At 45.6% G+C, this 2,380-nt stretch overlaps 1 protein-coding gene across 1 annotated transcript in view; it reads right to left on the bottom strand.

Moving 5' to 3' along the window:
• Positions 1 to 2,380, bottom strand: part of LOC102873517 (piggyBac transposable element-derived protein 5-like) — a 184,399-nt gene that overhangs the window by 167,227 nt on the left and 14,792 nt on the right. The window contains exon 2 of the mRNA XM_006888755.1: positions 18 to 571. Coding sequence (XP_006888817.1) covers positions 18 to 571 — 554 coding nt within the window. The remainder of the gene's footprint in view (positions 1 to 17; positions 572 to 2,380) is intronic.

Here is a 2,380-nt window from a genome sequence, read left to right as displayed (position 1 = left end):
GCCGACCCTCCGCGCGCCGGAGCCGCGACAGCCGACTCCGCCCCGCGCTCCAGGCTCTGGCCAATCAGAGATCGGATCAGGCCGTGGGGCGGGTCCGGGGCGGGCCCAGGACTCGTGCTGCCCCCTACTTGGAGTCCAGCGGGCTGTACAAGCCGGGCCTGGGGGGGAAAGAAGATCTGGGGCAGCCGTGGGAGTGCTTTCTCCTTCTGGACGCGGCCCTGGATCGTCAGCCTGGTGTCCAGCGAGCCCGGGTCTGGAGCTGCACTGCGAGGAAGGGAGGCTGGTAGCGGGTGGGGAGGTGGGGCCTTCCGTGCGCTGGGCGCTGTCTGCGGTCGCCCCTGGCGCGAGGAGCTGTCCTTTCTGGTGGTTCTGAAGAGTGCTGTTGTGGACACAGTGCAGATGGGCGGGCTAGTGATGCTGGCGGTCCAGGCACTCAGGCACTGTGGGCAGGGCACTTCGAGTGGATGGTAGACCTTGGAGTCAAAATGACTGGCATTGATAGCTTCTTTTTCCAGCAGGTCAAAGGTGGCTGTGCCGCATGCTTTTATAAATAGAAAGGCTGTCTGGTTTCCTAGAATTTTGGTTAATTAGGACTCTTGAAGGTACAGGTTTTGGGTCATATGTGAACTCATGCTCACTTCAATATTCCACTAATTTCAGTGTAAAGTGTGACAGTATCTCAAGTTAGGTATGTAACGATTCCTCATCGCTTTTTAATGTTTCACATCTTTTGAACTCCAAATATTGAATGCTTCTGAAATCATAGTTACGCCTCTATCTTAGATTCCCATTCACATACAACCTTGGCATACATGACTATGGAACTATTACCCAAGTTTCAGTGGTCTCATAAAGAGTAAAAAGAAAGATTCCATCTGTAACTTTTCCGTGAGGAGTGTGCAGTGATCATCCTGTTGGTGGTGGGGTTAGGTGCCATCAAGTTCGTGAAGATACATATAATCAATCTGTGTGCCTTCTTTTGCCCTCTTGCTGGCATTACATGTGTCTGACTACTAACCAAAAGGTCAGTGGTTGGAACCTACCAGCCACTCCGAGGAAGGAAACTGGTAATCTCTCTGAAATGGTAAAATCTCCAAGATTTACAACCTTAGAAAGTCAATGGAGGGTTGCATGAGTTGGCATTTATTCCAAGCTTCCCAAAAATAGAACAGTAAGTCTCATTAATCATAATTAGGGTCATAATGTCACTTTTACTCTAATAAAAGAAATGCATGGAAATATAAAAGGTCTACAGATCCTACTGAGTATTCATCTTATTTAGATCCACAATCAATACAATAGGTACCAGAAGTCAGAGGATCAGGAGATATATTGCACTGGGGAAGCCTGCAGTCACAGACCTTTCCAAATTGAGGATCAGTGATGTCAGTTTGAGGGCTAGGGTGTAACTGATTCAGGCCATGGTCTTTTTTGATCACTTGCTATGCTTCTGAAAGCTGGACAATGAATAAGGATGACGGAAGAAAAATTGATGTCTTTGAACTGTGGTTTTGGAGGAGAGTACTGAATATCCCATGGTCTGTCAAAAGAACAAACAGCTATATCTTGGAGAAGGTGAAGCCAGAGTGCTCCTTGGAAGCAAAGATGATAAAGCTTCATCTCACATACGTTGAGCATGTTGCTAGGAGAGGCTATCCCTTAGAGAATGACAACATGTTTGGCAAGGGGGAGAGTCAACAAAAGAGAGGAAGACCCTCAACCAGGTGAATTGACATATTGACTACAGCAATGGTTTCAAGTGTGTTAAAGATTGTGAGCATAGGACAGGGTCCAGATCTGTTGTTCATAGGATCACTACGACTCAAACTCTATAGTACCTAACAACAATAACAACAACTGGCTATCAACTAAGTTACATAAAATGCTGTTTCAAGGTTTCGATTTGCTGTTCATAGGGAGTCTATGAGTCATGATCACTTTTATCTAACTTAGAAACTTTGTGCTCATGCCTTCCCCTCTCCAACACCTGCATTGCTTCTGCTCATCCAGGAGCTGTGTACTTGCAAGAATTCACAATAATGGGGACCTGGAGGGAAAGAGCTGCACTGTCAAACCAAAGGCACCTGATTTGAATCCACCAGTTTCTCCTTGAGTAAAAGATGGTCAATCTTTTCCTTTGTGATTTACTGCCTTTAAAAACCTACTGGTGAATCATTTATGGGTAGGTTCTGACTCATTGGTACATAACAAGAACAATAATGCTAAAATATAATATTCCCTTCTATGATGCATTGATAATAATGGGTGACTGGAATGCAAAAGTCGGGAACAAAGAGGAAGATTCAGTAGTTGGAAAACATGGACTCGGTGACAGAAATGGAGTTGGAGAGAGAATGATCGAATTTTGCACAATCAATGA

Source organism: Elephantulus edwardii, unplaced genomic scaffold, assembly GCF_000299155.1.
Source record: "Elephantulus edwardii isolate Elephantulus edwardi_28Jun2011 unplaced genomic scaffold, EleEdw1.0 scaffold00071, whole genome shotgun sequence".
NCBI classification, from domain to species: Eukaryota; Metazoa; Chordata; class Mammalia; order Macroscelidea; family Macroscelididae; genus Elephantulus; species Elephantulus edwardii.
This window is presented reverse-complemented; position numbering and strand designations above follow the sequence as displayed.